The 14,692-nt window shown below is 43.0% G+C and overlaps 4 protein-coding genes across 9 annotated transcripts; 2 read left to right on the forward strand and 2 right to left on the reverse strand.

Moving 5' to 3' along the window:
• Positions 1-2,329: 2,329 nt before the first annotated feature.
• On the reverse strand, positions 2,330-3,651 carry LOC136191180 (leucine-rich repeat-containing protein 57-like). The gene is made up of 3 exons (XM_065979483.1): positions 2,856-3,651; positions 2,507-2,809; positions 2,330-2,461 (listed from the first exon to the last, which is right to left on the reverse strand). Exons 1-3 carry the CDS (start codon positions 3,511-3,513, stop codon positions 2,451-2,453), a joined length of 972 nt encoding a protein of 323 aa, XP_065835555.1. The 5' UTR covers positions 3,514-3,651; the 3' UTR covers positions 2,330-2,450.
• Positions 3,565-6,930, reverse strand: LOC136191181 (uncharacterized). 5 transcript variants are annotated; one of them, XM_065979487.1, is made up of 10 exons: positions 6,069-6,930; positions 5,874-6,022; positions 5,653-5,829; positions 5,488-5,605; positions 5,227-5,437; positions 5,129-5,170; positions 5,043-5,076; positions 4,743-4,992; positions 4,635-4,693; positions 3,565-4,559 (listed from the first exon to the last, which is right to left on the reverse strand). In XM_065979487.1, exons 8-10 carry the CDS (start codon positions 4,757-4,759, stop codon positions 3,712-3,714), a joined length of 924 nt encoding a protein of 307 aa, XP_065835559.1. In that variant the 5' UTR covers positions 4,760-4,992; positions 5,043-5,076; positions 5,129-5,170; positions 5,227-5,437; positions 5,488-5,605; positions 5,653-5,829; positions 5,874-6,022; positions 6,069-6,930; the 3' UTR covers positions 3,565-3,711. The 5 variants fall into 5 exon arrangements, 4 of the variants coding, with proteins under 4 accessions (XP_065835559.1, XP_065835556.1, XP_065835557.1 ...); XM_065979484.1 differs by having other exon boundaries at positions 5,043-5,082; XM_065979485.1 differs by having other exon boundaries at positions 5,043-5,082; positions 5,217-5,437.
• On the forward strand, positions 6,793-10,856 carry LOC136191178 (uncharacterized). 2 transcript variants are annotated; one of them, XM_065979481.1, is made up of 5 exons: positions 6,805-6,862; positions 6,922-6,955; positions 7,003-7,095; positions 7,147-7,974; positions 8,045-10,856. In XM_065979481.1, the coding sequence occupies exons 1-5, from the start codon at positions 6,806-6,808 to the stop codon at positions 10,783-10,785; spliced, it is 3,753 nt and encodes a 1,250-aa protein (XP_065835553.1). In that variant the 5' UTR covers position 6,805; the 3' UTR covers positions 10,786-10,856. The 2 variants fall into 2 exon arrangements, with proteins under 2 accessions (XP_065835554.1, XP_065835553.1); XM_065979482.1 differs by having other exon boundaries at positions 6,793-6,955; positions 7,007-7,095.
• A 1,287-nt stretch (positions 10,857-12,143) lies between these two features.
• LOC136191417 (uncharacterized) lies at positions 12,144-13,275 on the forward strand. The gene is made up of 3 exons (XM_065979743.1): positions 12,144-12,299; positions 12,563-12,758; positions 12,881-13,275. Exons 1-3 carry the CDS (start codon positions 12,144-12,146, stop codon positions 13,273-13,275), a joined length of 747 nt encoding a protein of 248 aa, XP_065835815.1.
• The last annotated feature ends 1,417 nt before the right edge of the window (positions 13,276-14,692 follow it).

Here is a 14,692-nt window from a genome sequence, read left to right on the forward strand (position 1 = left end):
GACTGAGCTCTAGTAGCTAACGGCTGTAATGACCACGTGAATATGTGACAACATAACTTATGTTGTCATAACATAGTGTGATGTAATATTTTTTGACGTCACACTATGTTATGCACTCGCGTACGGTAAGCGGTGGGAGGCTCTGCATGATGGCAACACGGTGAACACCGGGCGATCATTCTCTAGTTAGCAAAACATTGTGTATAAAAGTGTCTCACGAGGCCGGAGAGTGCATTGTTCACCTCCGACTCTCAGGCTGCTCAACGGTTCTACGTCGTCTCTCTGTCCGGCTTTCTTGAAGCAGTTCATGCTGAAATTTTCATATCTTTTTGTTTTCTAATTAGTCTGCACGCAGGTTTTGTAGCGTACGCTAGGCGCCCCTGCTTCAAAGGAGCACCGTGGTTTATCTAAGGCATCCTTTGCCTTGCAGCATCCTAGGCAAGCGCAAACGATTCCTCCTCCAAAGCAGGTAGTTTTCTCCGCCAAATCGTGGTCTTCCTCGCTCATTTTAGACTATGGCTACGCAAGCAATCGACAGTAGCTGACGGACACCCGAAGTTTGATCGAAACCTGCAATTAAACTATTCCTCTTCTTGCGAGAATGTCGCGGTGCGTTCAGGAGCAAAGGGTTTTGCAGTCGCCTTCGATCATCGGATCGAGGCCCCGCGCGAGGAACCCGAACCAGTCGCACGAACACTGCAGCGTGACGCAATCAGCGCTCTTTGTTAAGGACTTATACTCAGAAAGAGAATACCTTCTGCAGCAGGTACTAATAGGTCCATAACCGCTACCGTATTCCAACCGCGCTTCATGCAAACTTATCCGTGAGACGTCTTACATTCGAACTGGATAGATGAGACTATGAAATGCTGTCATTGCCTGAGTCGGATCCTTCGTGTGTGCGCCGCGCCAAAAAACACAGGGCCGTATCTGACTGACCACAGTAAAGATGACATCAGACGACAACTGCATGACAGAAATCAGACTTCAGTAGAGACACGACAATTGTTACGTTTACACGTCACACAGCAAAATGATTTATACTTGATTTTCAGGTTGCACGTAGAGTAAATAGAATCGCCACACGTCGGCGGGAATTTTGGTGCTGGGTTTCTCTGGTCAGTTTGATCCCCTGGCTGACCCTAGCCGATCCGCTCGATAGTTCTAAAATGCGCTAGCCAAAGTTCTAAAATGCGCTAGCCAAAGAACAACGCATGGAGCAGGGCATGGAGAGAGGAGACGGACGAAGTTTAGCGAAGCTCAAGGGCCCTAGCAACCGGAGCCGGTTCTCGACCGATGCGTATGGCAAGTTAATTCAAACTGACAAAGAGTCGTACAAAGTGAGTAAGATCGTTTCTTGAGGTTGGCATATCATGAGCCAGTAATTCTGCCGCTATCAGCTATGATGAGCGCGTCTGAAGCTCAAAAAGCGTCATTCTAGCAAAGAAAAGCGCCTACTACCCCGCGACCGAAAGGGGCCCCCGAATACCGCAGAGGACTCAGCATGCGTCACGCTTATCAAAGTCGATCCTTAGGCGAAAAGCTAGCCATATAGAATAGAATGAGAAGGACCAGAAGACCAATAGCAAAAGATAGAGTGGTATGCTTTCTTTCCTGGTTATATCTCCGTTATCTCTCTTCCAATTGGCGGTCGCCTGAACTAGGAGCGCGAGGAACCCGAACCCGCCGCGTGAACGAAAAAGGAACGCTCCAGTTTTGCGCAATTATTTGCAAATTAGGGACTCATTCGGAAGATGATCCAACGTCATTAGTCCTTTTTATCTAATCGTGTGTTCTCCGAGTTCCCGTCAGCGATCGAGTCTATCTTCGGCGGTCAAAACTATCTGAAAAAAACATCCGACGCTATTTATCGGTAGATCATGAGATCGTCAACAACACGTTGAAATGAAATGCGTCGTTTGTAATAGCCAGCTTGACAGTACCTCCGATGTTATGTCTTTCACTTGCCATGGCAGTTATAGCCGTTGCAGCAATATGCACAAGGAGGGGATACCCAGAAAGCAAATTTACAAACTGGCAAAGCAAACGCACGCGGAATATCGGCCGGAAGCTAGGAAATGTGCATGGTGAGTCATCCATTCTTGACACATTCGTAGCTCACAGATTATTGCGTGAAGTCAAAGGGTGATGCGCGCGGCTTTGAAACAGTCCATGAATGAGTACAGTATTACCACTTGTCTAATAACCATAAAATAACGATAAGAGACATAATACAAATAACAATAAAACACAGTCAGGAAATGCTTCCTCTTATCTAAATAAAAAGCCTAAATAAGTTTACCGAAAATTATTCCAGCAACCAAAGGCATAAAAGACTAAAAAAAAGTGCTGAGGGCGAGAGGTGATTTGGGAGTATGCGTGCAACTCTGAGTAACGAATACATCATATTTTTGTGACGGTGACTCAAACTGTACATGTGTCACTGTGGTTCAGTGCAAGTCTAAAAGGAGTGATAAGCAAACGCCTAGCACAACAAGAAACTTACCATGAAAAATTTCGGTCACTTTATTTGAGTAGCCGACGTCAGGGTCCTTCACGGCATTGATGAAATGTCTACGGGTTGCTCTCGCGCCGAACTTGTTTACCCACGAGTCTAGCATCTGAAGAGCACCGTCGATATCGCTGCGTTTCTCTCCAAACGCATAAATTTCAAAAGGTTCAAAAGGTTCTGGTCCCAAAATCCTCCCAATATTATGCCACTTGGGTTGAATGCATTGGGCCGCTCTGGATCTTTCTTGCGGGGTCATCGGCGTATCAAAGAACTCGTCTTTAAATGAAGAAGTGGCATCTAAAAAGCAGATAAACATGATCCTTCCTCGGTTGTTTACACTTACCAACGCGAGAAGTCTCAGGTGCTTGAAGTAGAGTGTCCTTCCCCAAATCACCAAAACAGCTGCTAACTACATTCCCTAAATCACTCTCTTGTAAGGCATCAGTAAGAACAGAAACAACAGCGTTTTCTCCAGACTGCTCTAACCAATCCTCTAATATTTGAAGAACTTGACTTGCGTCAATTTCGTCTGCTACTGGGCTAGGACAATTGACGTCAAGGATACGAGCGAGGTCCCTGATTTGCTTTGTTGTAGAGCAAAACCGACTCACTTCCCTTGCAACCAATGTCGCATCTTGTATAACACGACTTCCACACGATGAAAAATAAGCATGAATAGCAACTAATCCTTGCTTCCAAACTGCCATCGGTGGAAAGGTTATGGGATTTCCTGAGCAATTCAGATACTCTAACCTTCCAAGCGATGAAGGCAAACCCGTCAGTTGGCAATTGGCCACATCCAGTCTTTTGAGTAATGCTAAACTCAATGGCAATTTTTCTAGACCGCAGTCTCGCAATATGAGTTCTTCCAGGTTCTGCAGTTTTGACCCTATACCCTCAGGAAGATTTTTCAAATCACTGTTATTACTTAAAGAAAGCTTCTTTAGAGCTGTTAGATTACTCAAACTGCTTGGAAATTGTTGTAGACCACACCCTGACATGTCGAGTTCTTCCAGGTTCTGCAGTTTTGACCCTGTATCCTCAGGAAGACTTTTTAGATTACTGTTTCCACTCAAATCAAGCTTCTTCAGTGCAGTTAGGTTTCTCAAACTATTTGGAAGGTGTCGTATATCACACCCACATATGTTGAGTTCTTCCAGGTTCTGCAATTTTGATCCTATATCCTCGGGAAGACTTTCCTATTTCTTGTTTTCACTCAAATTAAGATTTTTTAGTGCAGTTAGATTACTCAAGCTATTTGGAAGTTGTTGTAGACCACATCCCCAGAGGTTTAGTTCCTCCAGGTTCTTTAGTTTTGAACCTATATCTTTAGAGAGTCTTTTTAATTCACAGTTTCCACCTAAATCAAGCTTCTTCAGTGAAGTTAAGTTACTCAAGCTATTGGGAAGTTGTTGTAGGCCACACATCCACATGTTGATTTCTTCCAGATTCTGCAGTTTCGACCCTATATCTTCAGGGAGACTTTTCAATCCACTGTTGCCACTTAAATCAAGCTTCTTCAGTGCAGTTAGGTTACTCAAACTAATTGGAAGCTTTTCTAGACCACATGAGGACACTTTGATTTCTTCCAGATTCTGCAGTTTAGACCCTATATCCTCAGGAAGACATTTCAATTCACTGTTATCACTCAAATCAAGCCTTTTCAGTGCAGGTAGTTCACCAATTGGGAAGGGAAATTTTTGCAGACGACACTCAGTCAAGTTTAGTTCTTCTAGCTTCTGTAGCTTTGACCATTTCTCTTGAGAGAGATTCTCAAATCTGCTCTTCCATATCGGAGAAAACAGTGCTGCAGTAACCTTCTCGAGTGAAGTTTTTTGGATGGAAAGAGAAAGCAGTTCTCTTTGCGACTCTACTGCATTTGAAATGTTTTTATCGTCAACCCGGATTAGACATAGTTCCTTGAGACACAAAGGCAGAATTGGTAGAGAGTAGCACTGACCGTCATTCTTCATTCGGCCAATCTGAACTCTTGCAATGCCATCCATACTCGCTAGTGAAGTATGTCGCGCAGCGGAACAATCAATACCTAGGGCCGATACTTCAGTCAGGCGTGAAACGTCAAAGGGAAAGCTTTCACTTTCCAAAATAGCCTCATTATCACCTTCTATACAAAGGACTGCATCTTCATCGTTAGAACAGCTTGAAGTTGAACAATGCCAGCTGTACGAAACAATCAGGCCTTCAAACCGCCAAAGTACCACTGACTTACCGATCTTTTCGTCTCATGTGGCCGACAGTTTCTATTCGGTAAACGAAATTTTTGTATGGTACGTCCACTCCGCGCCTAAGAGCGCTAAGGGGCTGATCCGAGGTGAGACCCCGTCGGATACCTACTGAGACCCCGACTGATTTAAATATAATTAATTCCCCCGAGACAGACTGAGACCCCTTCTGAGACCATGTGATACGCCAAATGAGAGTGATATTGAGACCCTAACTGATGCCAGTTGAGATCGAAACTGCATGATACCAATTTAGAAGTGAGACCCCAACTGATTCCGACTAATACCTGTTCTTCCAAACGACGTTTCTCTGCAGCGGAACTGGCGCTAAGATAAAGAATCAATGACGTATTATTAAAGCATTATCAGAAACCGTATTGTGGAGATTTTGTTTGTACGGGTCTCAAGTTGTCCCCTAAAAAGAACGTTACGTAGAATGAAATTTCTGCGCCTTCGCCTACTCTTCTCAACCTCATTTGAGCTGATTGCTCTTCGAAACGACGCTTCTCTTCAGCACAACTCTCCACTGCTTCCTCCAATTGAGCGCATTGTCGTCGAAGGTGCTGCAACTCGCGCTCAATTCTTTCCATTTTGCGATTTCCAATTTGAGATGAACGTTCTGTTGCTCTCATTGACGAACGTACTTCTCGTTCGATTTTCATGTACGACTCGTTACTCGAATCTAAATTGGACATTAATTCAATGCGGATTATTTATATTAATGAGCAGTACCAAGATGAAGACATTCGAGACCCCCATCAGAAACAAGAATGTCTGTAGTCTTGTCATCGTTCTGTACACAGTGAGATGTGTGATAATAAACGTTTTCAAATTGCTGACTGACGTCCATCTAAAAGTAATCAGTAAATAAAAAATGAGGATATCATTGTGACAAACCTGATACGCTTTCTTATCATCAATATCCAAAACGTAAACACACTCAGAAGCACTAATATCGTCAGCACCGATGAGAAGACAAAGTAATTTCTCTTCTAATCCTTCTTTCACTAATTGACAAATTGTATGACCCCCTCTTGGTGATGGGTTCACATCGAAATCAATTATTGTCCAGCTCTAATCAATATATTAGTATTAGACATTATTGATCTACAAACTACTTTATTTTGTCAATTCAAAATGATTGCGCGACTTTTCTTTTCCTTATCCATTCCAAGAAGAAATGCTCGATGTTGGTCAATTGTAGCCATTGAAGCAACAATAAGTGGTGCAGGTCTTGTTACACTCAATTCCAAATCCAGCCACATTCCTATGATAAATTTTAATTTGATAATACGTGATAGTTAATTAAAAACCTCTTTCATTTCCCTCTTCAAATTGAAATTCATAGATCTCATTATTGTAAAATCCTGTCTGAGTTGCCCCAGACTGGAGTTGGTCATGAGAAATCTTCTTGCTCTTTCCCCCATACATGATCATTCTCGATCCAATGGCACAGCAACAGCACTCTGAGCGTGGGGCCGGTTTCTTTCCTCCGATGGGCGAGGCTACTTCGATCCATTCCATTTTCTTCGGATCGAGACGATAAACGATTCCGAGATAACTGAAGTCTTTCTTCATTCCCCCGTAGGAGTAGATCATCTTGTCGATTACGACAGATCGTGCTCCGAAGTAAGGTGGAGGAATCGTTGGGCCACGAGCCAAATGACAGAGCCATTTTCTTTCCGACGCTGCAACGCGTACATTCACAATCCAGATTGCATCGCGCACGCGCAGTGACAAAAACATTCGATTGCCAATCAAAGTTTCCTTATTGATTTTTCATTCTCTTGCTCGTCCAATTAAAAATGGCTAATATGAAATTCAGAAATACAGTAATACCATAAAACGCACAAGAAATGAGCCGGATGGCGTTTACAATGGCGCAAAATATTCCCCGACGAACCATAGATACATGGACTAGCTATAGTGTATCTATGGCACACAGCGGATGTGAAATTCGGACTCACGCTCATCTTTATTCCTCTCGCGCTCCGGATGAACGCTTTCGTTAAGTTCCGCAGTTTTGGAAAGCGCTCTTCAGTCGTCCCAGATGATGCTTGTTTTGCTTTTTGTAATTCTGAGCTACGGCTGTGCAGACGCTTTAACTGTAACTGCTCGAAATCACACATTAATCACCTAAACGCTACCGAAGACTATTTCCTACAGCTTCTCTCCGTTCACGAATCCATTCTAAAAAATCGTATGAGTTAGCTTCTAATTTATAAAGTTGTCACATTTTTCACTTAGAAAGTTGTGGAAACTATTCAATTTGCTCTGGCAGGTCTCCCTTTTGTCTGGTAAAATATCGCAATTCCACGGGGCAAATCTGCGCCTCCGAAGGTACTGTATATGCATGCTATTTATGAGCATCTAGGTTTTGCTCCATTTCAGGAGAATTTAAACTTTGCCAAGAGTCAGAATGGTATGGTAAGTCAGTTTGTTCTTGCATGAAGTGCTATTTAGAAAACGAAAAACCTGTTTGCGGCACCGACGGATGTACGTATCCCAGTTCCTGCAAGTTGTTCGAAAATTCCTGCGAAAAGGATCTGGATATCACAGTGGCATACAATGGACCTTGCGTCACCGCACCGCCTTCGACGTGCTCTCCATGCAATCGCCCTTCTGAAAGACGTCGTCCTGTAACAGTGCATTTTGACTCATGCCTCATGCGGCGCTTGGCAAAACACGCTCAGAGGCTTTTGGAGTGCAGTCGAACTGCAATAGAACGGTTTTTGCGTTTCTCTCCTCGACGAAATCGAGCTCCTAAAAGTCCAGACTCATTCTATGATGAAGTGGTTCATGCACTGAAATTGCTTGAGATTTTGGAAGTTGCCCGTTTTCGTGAGAAAATTGGACCACTGCCGCATTTAAGAAAATATTCATACAAGAATCTGATAAACGGAACAAGGCTGTACAGGCATGCAGCTGTCGTTGACGCTTTATTGATTTTGGACGAGAATCGTCTTCTTTGCAAGCTATCCCATAATCTGCCAAGCATTCGAGAAGTTTTCAGCACAACTGTTGTTTTTCCGCATGCCCAGGAAGAAGCCAACGTCGTTCCTTATCATAACGGAAAAGTGGTGCAAAATTCTAAACACCACCTCGTTACTTCTGACCGACTTGTGATTCGCTACTTTCGACCCATAGATGAGGGAGAGTATACGTTCGTTGTGTCCGGACGCTGTAAGCTCATCGTTCGTGCAGTTGTCAAAATACGAGGTATAGAAAGATGTATCGAAGCTTTACAAAATCCTGTAAATTGGATGCTCGGTTCTTTTGTCTTTTGCAGATGCACCATGTATTGAAAACAATACCGTATTGTCGGAATATCAATCTCCCACAGTTTCTCGAAGTAAAAATTTTAAAAAGCGGTCCATCAATCAATATACGACTCCATTTTTGATTTTATCAAACAGTGTCATTGTCAACTTGACTCTTGTTAACGTTAGTGTGGATGAGCTTATTTTGTTGAACGTGAATGGAAGTCAAGTCTCCTTTGTCAACGTCACTTGCAGAAAGCTACTACTTATTAACACGTTTACCACCAATCTTACCATTATTAATTCAACATTTGTCGATGTCAGTTACGTGAACAGCACTTTTGTGAATATGCACGCAAACAATAGCAATTGGATAAACGTTTCGATGGCTAACGTATCAATGTTTAATTGCCGGACTACAAATGTTACGTTTGCTAACGCTCGTTTTGTTAACTATACATCCGTCAATCTCACTTCTATCAACGAAACAAATATAAATGCGTCCGTTGTCAACTACGCTGAAATCGACTCAACTTTCAGCAACATAACATTAGTAGACATTTCATTTGTCAATGTCAGTTTTATCGATTGTGTTAAAACCAACGAGTCTTCATGGAATGTTAGTTACTCCAACGGAAAGATTGTCAACAGTTTAAACCAAAATGTTTTGGCTGTCAACTACACGACTATCAATACGTTGTTTAGTGAAGTTGTCATGCATAATGTTTCGTTCATCAATTCCAGTTTTGTCAATTTTACCCAGGTAAACGTCACCAGTTGGAATGTTAGTTATTCCAACTTAACAGAGTACAACTCTTCTTCTAGCAACGTGCTAGAAGTGTGGAGTTCCAAGTATAACGCGACTTATTGCAATGTTTCTGTTGTTAACGGAACTTACCGCAACTGCACCTTACAAAACGTGTCTTTTGTCAATTCTAGCATTATCAACCTTACAGAAATGACCGTCGTTCGTTCCAATGTAAGTCTTGCCAATGTATTGGCACTCAACTGGACTCTAATTTATGTCCTGGACATGAAGGGTTTGATGTTGGATGTTATCTATCGCAATTTGACTGTTCTTAGACTCACCCTGCAAAACGCAACTTTCTCTAACGTGCTAATAGCTGAATGCAATGCAACAATTGTTACACTGGTCAGCGCTAGTTTTTCTAATGTGACCTTTATTAACATGACAACTTCAATGTGGACGTCAATTGACTCTACATCAGCGCTGGAATTCAACGTCAATGGAACGTGGTCTAATTACACAGCTATTAATGCAACTCACTGCAACATTACGTCTCGCAACGTTTCCTATATTGACTCTGTAATTGCCAACGTGTCTGCGAATAATATCACTCAATCGTACGTTTCGTGGAAAAACTGCACCATCGTTAATTCAACGGTGCAAAACTACTTTTTTGGAAGTGCATCGTACGCCAATTGCAACTTTTCCAATGTAACACAAATCAGCGGATTTCTTGAAAACGTTATCTTTACAAACGTGACAGCATGGAACTGGACGTTACTTAACTTGACGTCAATCAACGAAACAAATCAATTCATGTCATTGTACAATTACACTGCCACTAATCTAAATTTCCAAAATCTAACTAATCTAAACGTGACTGTCTTAGGCTCTACCCTTGTCAACTGTGTTGAAATTAATGTCACTAAATCGAATTTGACGTTGGTTAACGTAGCAATGATTAACTGCACCTTCTCCATGTTATTTTTTAACAACTCTGCCATTGTCAATGTGACATTTTATAACTGCAGTTTCTTCAATTACATCCTCAACAGCAGTTTGTACGTTAACGTGACAAATTCGTTTTGCAGAAATTCAGTTATACTAATTACAAGGAGCTGGTTTCAAAATGTCACCTATTCAAACGGTTTCTTGACAAACGCCATATTCTTTTTTTCGACTGCTCGTCATTTGCGTTTGTCTAACGAAAGCTTAACAGCTTTCTCTCTCAGAAGCGCTGATGTGAATAATCTAGCAATACTACAAAGTCGTTTGTTGAATGCATCAGTTTCAAATTCTTTACTGAAAAATCTCTTCATAAGCAAGTCGATTTTAAAATTCGTTCGCGCAAAGAACGTTGGCGGTGTAAGCGGCGATCTTTACCAATCTATTGCTAGTGTAAATAGGCCTCAGATCAAAAAGGCTTTTGAAAATCAATTGGAGTCTCTAGCACTCTTTTCACCGCCATCCCCTCCAACATTTGAATTTTGTCCACTCGGGTGGCATCATTTTGGTGGACACTGCTACAAGGTTGTTTCATCTTATTCCTACCGGTTTTCATTTTGGGGTTCAATTTGTAAGAATGGGCGTGGGTCGTACTTGGTTAGTCTGAATAGCTATGAAGAGCAAACGTTTGTTAATGGACTTGCTCACACGTCATATGGGATCGGGTTGGTTCAACCATCGTACTGGGACGGGTATTGGTTTCGGCCGCGCGCGCTATACGCAACGAGAAAAAGCGAATTTCAGTGGGTATGGTTAGACGGCTTGCCGGGTATTTTTTTCAATTGGCGTGCGGGAGTGCCTGATAGATATAGGGGGGGGCGTTGGTGTCACAGGTGTTGGTGGTATAAGAACACGGCCAGTTATTTATCTATGTGCATCGTGGCAGATAAATATGGTGAAGGAAAATGGTATGACAAACACTGTTCTTCAGAATTTCCAAGAGTATACGAAATGGATCCCGTTGGAGGAGAGCTCGGACTCAAAGGTCGTCTGTACTTCAGTACTAGTTGGTGTTAAATGTGATATTTACCTGCTATGCCATGTAGCAAAAGAGTGTCGTTGTGTTAAATACATGTAAGTGCGTCATGCGTGTAAGTTTAAAGCGGCGTGTGTGAAGCGCATTCTTTGCGGTTTTCTACATTCGCTCTTAAGTTGTTAATTAGTACCTCTCAGTCGTGGTGCTTTTGCAGCCAAAATAACAACGAACGGTTTTTCCTATTCCTAGTACGCAGTCCTCTGTGTACCTTTATTTGCAACGTATTGCATTCAACCACTTGAGATGGCGTCCTCGGTAAATTTTCAGAACACTCAAATGTGTTCAAGCACACGATTCATTTACAGTATTGGAAAAATGACGAGCGTTGTCTTGACAACAGGTTCTACTCAACAACGCCGCGCCCGCGCCCGCGCCCGTTTTGCCGATAAGGCAAGCATCTTCGTATATGGCAAATGACTACGAGCAATTGATGGCAATATCTAACAGAATGACGTCGCTAACTTGACGTCATAAGAGGAAGTTCTGTAAAATGAAAAATACAATTAGGAGCTGCGTAGAAAAATCGATGACTCAACGGCTAGGCAGTTAAACGTGCACCTAAAACACCTAATATATATATAAATATTGTTACATTTGGTGCAAGAATCACTGGCCGGCCTGCGGCGCGAGTATGATCAACGTTCGATGGACTTCTTGCATGGGTAGGTAGGAATAAACGCAGATTCTTAGCGCTGAAAATCATAAAAGCGAGGGCAGTCCGTGCGTTTAAGGAAGGAATTGCGTGCCGCGACGCAGTCTTGCTTACCCTCTTTTTCTCCGCACTGCCGCAGTAAAAATAGGACTAGTACGCCAATCTTGCTTACTTCAGAAGCAGCAAATGAACGAGTGTCAGCGACCACATACAAATCGGAAACTGTATTGTGGAGATTTCATTTGTACGGGCCTCAAGTCGTCTCCTCAAAATATCCTTACATTTGAGATGCAGAATAAAAATCTGAGAGACGTATTTTCTTCTGCAGAACGGTGCTGATATCGATCAAATTCCGTTCTGGCGAAAGTCATATCAAATCAATGACGTATAATCAAAAGCATATGTAATAAATTGTCGATGACCCAATAGCTGAGTCAGACACTATGTAGTTACCTAAGCCTGTATGACATTTGCATCATGATGTATTTTAGCGTATACGCGAAAGTTTTGGTATAGTTACTCCAGACAGGGCTAGACTGAAAATTGTGTTTATTTCATACTACGGTAACATGCATTCATAGAAATTGTAGAAGCCGGCTCCTCCGCATCGCGGATTCTTTGGCTCACGAGACTCAACACAAGATCAGACTCCATGTAGCTTAGTCGTCTCGATCTACGGATCCCTCTATGCCGTTGAAACTATCCATGTGCCACAGAATCGTTTTGCCTTTTGCTGTTTTTACCCTCGGCAAAGGAGCCCACTATCGAGGAGGAACGTTCACAGCTATGTGCCGCGCAATCTATCCGACTTGGCCAATGGAGAGGTATAAAGACATGGTCTATGTAATATATACGTTACCCTCGCTAATAAAAAATAGGACGCACTCCCAATAATGAACGCGGCTTTCCTAAGAAAATGACGAGGGATCGAGGAGTCTGTGAGCAGACGCGCTATGAACGCTAGCTTACTCTAAAATCAGAATGAAAGAAAGACATTTAGCTTCACATGCCCTTCACGACCTCTCACGCCGATTTGAAACAAAGCCCAAGCGACACCATAACCCATAATCGGAATATGGTAATAGGTTTCTACCAATTTGTTTCAGGTTCATATTCGCTTGAAGATTGCATGGAGGCAAACAGCCGAAGGCACTTGCCCCGTCAATGAAGCGGATAAGCCTACTACGCTTTTTGGGAGTCCAGTTAAATGGCTGTGTCTGATCAGGAATTGCGGAAGTCGCACCGTCAACGACATGAGGTCGTATTGCACGTTTGCCAATACGAGGGACGACTACTATCAAAGCAAGAAATTGTTTGACTTCACGTTTCCTGTTGCCAATGCCAAGGTCTTTCGAGTTCGGTGAGCAAGAGCAGGGAAACTATCTAGTATACACAGGCATAAATTTTGCACACTTGCGAAATAGACGACACGAATGAAAATGTTTTTGGAATTGATCCAGAGAGCAATCATCGCTGCTGTTGGATTACAACCACAAGCTCTGACCTTGGCGAAATGCGGATGTTTACGACAATTGACTTCACGCCTCACCCGGACAGCGGACTGCTGAATTGGAGCCCTATTACGGATATCGTTCCCCTAGTGCCCGCTCGAACCGGATGTCGTCATCGACTATTTATACCCCACTCGGACCCGGATGTTCAAGAAAACGTGAGATGTCGCTGGGCGAGACCGAGCAACGACATGTTTCAAGACGAGTGCGGAATCGTTTGCAATCGTCTCGAAATTGCTCCCTATAACGTTATTCTGGATGAAAGCTCGTGCGAGATGATATGGACGCCGCCCAGTCCTGGCCAATAATCCGCCGCCGTGCAGCTTGAAAACTTTGCTCCGGGTTCAAATCGACCGCTGAGTAGCATTCCGTTGCAATTTCTCGTCGAAGTTATCGATCCCGTGCTCGGGGTGCGACCACAGGTCCTTTTTTCCTCCTCAGGAACGGTTTCCGCGTCGGCAGCAACGCTGTTTCGCAGTTCCGACCTGTGGCAACTTTACCTTTGAGCTCATGGTCGGCCACTCGGCGTATCCGAGAAGAAAGTAAAGATTTTGCAGTGAGCATTCGCGTGGCTTCCCTTACGGATACGTAAGGCCGTTATCCCATAGATACATGAGAGATCCTTACGGACACAAAAGTGATCATGCGAAGTACGGTTTACAGCGAACTAACGTGGAGCGACGTGGAGCAACGTGGGCTGCGACGTGTGACGACAGATATTCTGTCTGTTTTTTACTATCTTCTCTTTCAAACTACAACAAAAACAGCAATACACAAGTCAGTAACGCATAGTAGCGTGCACTTGGTGTACGACAGCACAATGTTGTTCGTCGTTTGAGAGGATTTGCTACAGTTCTGTGAAACAAGGGATACTAGATACAATGCCCTTCAGACGTTTCGTTAAGAAAAAAGAAAGAAAAGAGGAGAAAAGAGCTAGAAAAGAAAAAAAAACCTCAGCGATGAAGGAGCGGAGAAGCGAGAAGATGTTCGTACAATCTAATTAGACTTTCTCCGGAAAAAAACCTATTTCTGTTGAATATGATTATGCATGCTGAAGACAGGAACGCACACATGACTGTAGCATTGTGTAGAACAGTACTCATTGCGTAGTATATATACTTTTAGTCCTACTTTTTATACGTACATACCTCTTATAGTGTAGATGTTATTTGTCGTGACTGGAAAAGGATTGGCGCACTAGTCTGTTGCACGCAGCATTCTCAAGAAGGAAAATACTTGTTGGCTTTGGTTGGAGTGTAATTAATAGAAAAGTTTTTGTTTTGCCAATAAATATATGGTGATATAGAACAACAGATCGATCAAGAAAAGGTAAATGGAACCTCTCAAGAACAATAAATCCAAGCGGGCACACCACATTATTTTAATTTGCGTTGCTGATATCTACAAAAAGTTATTCGATGTCTCTTCAGTCCAACCGCTGTAACGGCCAGTGCAACTCGGACAAAAGAAAGGCACCGAAACGACAGCGTTTTGGATAGTCGGCCGGCCGATAGGCTCCTATCCAGCCTGTTATCCGGGCGGCTCTTACTGCATGAGCCAGCTTGTTTGTGGGGCGTAGATAATGCGTTGTTGGGCGTGGGTTGGCGTCGGCCAATAAGCAGCCGGCTTCGCCAAACTGGGCTGCAGTCTCTCATTGGTCACTTACAGTCATGTGATTAATACACTTCATTAGGAATTTAACGCAGTTAAATGGTGTTGATATCT

The sequence above is a fragment of the Oscarella lobularis genome, chromosome 9 (genome assembly GCF_947507565.1).
Source record: "Oscarella lobularis chromosome 9, ooOscLobu1.1, whole genome shotgun sequence".
Classification (NCBI taxonomy): domain Eukaryota; kingdom Metazoa; phylum Porifera; class Homoscleromorpha; order Homosclerophorida; family Oscarellidae; genus Oscarella; species Oscarella lobularis.

Bases quoted from the DNA above. Each gene is read 5' to 3' on its own strand.
- LOC136191181 (XM_065979487.1), bottom strand. The intron at 4,560-4,634 runs GTGATAATGAGG...TATCGGCCCTAG, and splicing joins TGCAGTCCTTTGTATAGAAG to GTATTGATTGTTCCGCTGCG.
- LOC136191178 (XM_065979481.1), top strand. From the start codon at position 6,806: ATGATGCTTGTTTTGCTTTTTGTAATTCTGAGCTACGGCTGTGCAGAC. The intron at 6,863-6,921 runs GTAACTGCTCGA...TATTTCCTACAG, and splicing joins GCTGTGCAGACGCTTTAACT to CTTCTCTCCGTTCACGAATC. The intron at 7,096-7,146 runs GTACTGTATATG...GCTCCATTTCAG, and splicing joins GCAAATCTGCGCCTCCGAAG to GAGAATTTAAACTTTGCCAA.
- LOC136191417 (XM_065979743.1), top strand. From the start codon at position 12,144: ATGCCGTTGAAACTATCCATGTGCCACAGAATCGTTTTGCCTTTTGCT. The intron at 12,300-12,562 runs GTAATATATACG...AATTTGTTTCAG, and splicing joins GGTATAAAGACATGGTCTAT to GTTCATATTCGCTTGAAGAT. The intron at 12,759-12,880 runs GCAAGAAATTGT...CTTGCGAAATAG, and splicing joins GAGGGACGACTACTATCAAA to ACGACACGAATGAAAATGTT.
- LOC136191180 (XM_065979483.1), bottom strand. From the start codon at position 3,513: ATGTCAGGGTGTGGTCTACAACAATTTCCAAGCAGTTTGAGTAATCTA. The intron at 2,810-2,855 runs GTAAGTGTAAAC...TCTGCTTTTTAG, and splicing joins ACCTGAGACTTCTCGCGTTG to ATGCCACTTCTTCATTTAAA.